Consider the following 2,032-nt stretch of genomic DNA (forward strand, 5'->3'; position numbering starts at 1 on the left):
TATTTCAGATGCTTGATTCCCTTGTGGAGGAAATTGGAGAAGAAAATGTTGTTCAAGTTATAACAGATAATGGGAGCAATTATGTGTTGGCTGGTAAGTTGTTAGAAGAGAAAAGACCTCATCTTTATTGGACTCCTTGTGTTGCCCCTTGTATAGATTTGATGCTTGAGGATATTGGAAAGCTTCCTTTGATAAAGAAGACAATTCAAAGAGGAATTAGTCTTGTTGGCTTATCTATAGCCATTCTAGTACCTTGAGTTTGTTGAGACAATTTACAAATAAGAGGGAATTAGTAAGACATGCAGTTACAAGGTTTGCTACCTCCTATTTATCATTACAAAGGTTGCATCAAGAGAAGGGAAGTTTGAGAAAGATGTTCACTTCTGATGAATGGAGCAATAACAAGCTATCAAAGGAAGCCAAGGGGAGGGAGGCTACAAAAATTGTTCTTATGCCTTCATTTTGGAATCAAGTAGTATTTACTCTCAAAGTCATGGCTCCTCTTATTCATGTGCTTCGTTTAGTTGATGGGGAAAGAAAAGCAACTATGGGTTATATATATGAAGCAATGGAGAAAGCCAAGGAAACAATAGCGAAGTCATTCAACAAGGATGAAAGTAAATACAATGATATATTTACAATTATTGATAATAGATGGATATGTCAACTTCATCTCCCCTTGCATGCTGCTGGTCACTTTTTGAACCCAGAGTTCTTTTATTCCAACCCAAACATGGAATATGATTTGGAAGTTACAAATGGATTATATGATTGTATTAGGAGGTTGGTGCCAAGTAAAGATGTGCAACAAAAAATTTTAACTGAGTTGCCTCTTTATAAGAGTGCAAATGGACTCTTTGGTGATGATTTTGCCAAAGAATCAAGGAAAACCATAGCCCTAGGTGAGACACTTAAACACTTTTTAAATTGTGCTAAGATATAATGGTTACATTCTAAGCTACTTTTGTTGCTTGTGTAGCTCAATGGTGGAAGAATTATGGGCATGCAGCTCCCAACTTACAAAAACTAGATATCAAGATTTTAAGCTTGACATGTAGTTCATCGGGATGTGAGCGCAATTGGAGTGTTTTTGAGCAAGTAATAAGACAACTCATTTCATTATTATATTAGTTTGTAAGTTGTAGAAAGAAATTAATTTACATATTACTTATTCACATTGCAGATTCATTCAAAGAAAAGGAATAAACTGGACCACAAAAGGTTGCATGATTTGGTTTACATAAAGTATAATCAACAACTTGCTCAAAGATACAATATTAGGGATGAAATAGACCCTATTCTATTGAATGACATTGATGAATGTAATAACGATAATGAAGAGGGAGGTAATGATTTGGTTTTTCATGATGATCCCACTCTTAATTGGGCAACTATTTATGAAGCTTTGGGTATTGGAGAACTAGTAGTTTATACAAGGAGACAAGCAACTAATAAAAGAAAGCAACCATCAAGTGATGGTATTGTTATTGGATCTTCCCATGTTTCTAAGAAAGGTTCAGGTGCAACTCCAACTCCAACTCCAACACAACCTAAGAAGGGTAAAGAGAGGGCTCAAATTCAAGTTCAAAATGAATTGCATGATAGCTCTGATTTTGAGTTTGAAAGATTACTTAACTTTGACAAGAGTCTCTCAGAAGGGGAAGAGGAGGAGGGATATGCCCCATTGGATGATGACATTGAAGACAATTATGTTGGAGTTGAAGAAGAATATGATGATTAGAAAGAAACTTAAGACATACATTTAATGATTTGTTGCTATTTTATGTTTTGAACTTTAAATATGTAGTGTTTTGATATGATGTTATTATTAATTGAATTTTTATACATAGTATCATTACTTTTTCATTAAAATTATATGTGGTGGTATTATATTTTTTTTACCACAATACTTCCGCCATAATCCGTTATGGTTTCCGTTATAACTTTATAAAGGTTTTTGGGATCATCGATATTTTTCGTTATCCGATATCAATAACACTGATCTTACATATAAACATGAATAATATTTCTC

At 33.8% G+C, this 2,032-nt stretch overlaps 1 protein-coding gene across 1 annotated transcript; it reads left to right on the plus strand.

The window, feature by feature from the left end:
• The first annotated feature begins 373 nt into the window (after positions 1–373).
• On the plus strand, positions 374–1,741 carry LOC114170198. Its single transcript, XM_028055683.1, has 3 exons — positions 374–902; positions 980–1,098; positions 1,184–1,741. Exons 1-3 carry the CDS (start codon positions 374–376, stop codon positions 1,739–1,741), a joined length of 1,206 nt encoding a protein of 401 aa, XP_027911484.1.
• The last annotated feature ends 291 nt before the right edge of the window (positions 1,742–2,032 follow it).

This window comes from Vigna unguiculata, chromosome 11 (assembly GCF_004118075.2).
Source record: "Vigna unguiculata cultivar IT97K-499-35 chromosome 11, ASM411807v1, whole genome shotgun sequence".
Lineage (NCBI taxonomy): Eukaryota > Viridiplantae > Streptophyta > Magnoliopsida > Fabales > Fabaceae > Vigna > Vigna unguiculata.

Excerpts from the sequence above, each read along its gene's own strand:
- LOC114170198 (XM_028055683.1), top strand. The coding sequence starts at position 374 with ATGTTCACTTCTGATGAATGGAGCAATAACAAGCTATCAAAGGAAGCC. Across the intron at positions 903-979 it reads AAGGAAAACCATAGCCCTAG|CTCAATGGTGGAAGAATTAT; the intron begins GTGAGACACTTA and ends TTGCTTGTGTAG. Across the intron at positions 1,099-1,183 it reads ATTGGAGTGTTTTTGAGCAA|ATTCATTCAAAGAAAAGGAA; the intron begins GTAATAAGACAA and ends TTCACATTGCAG.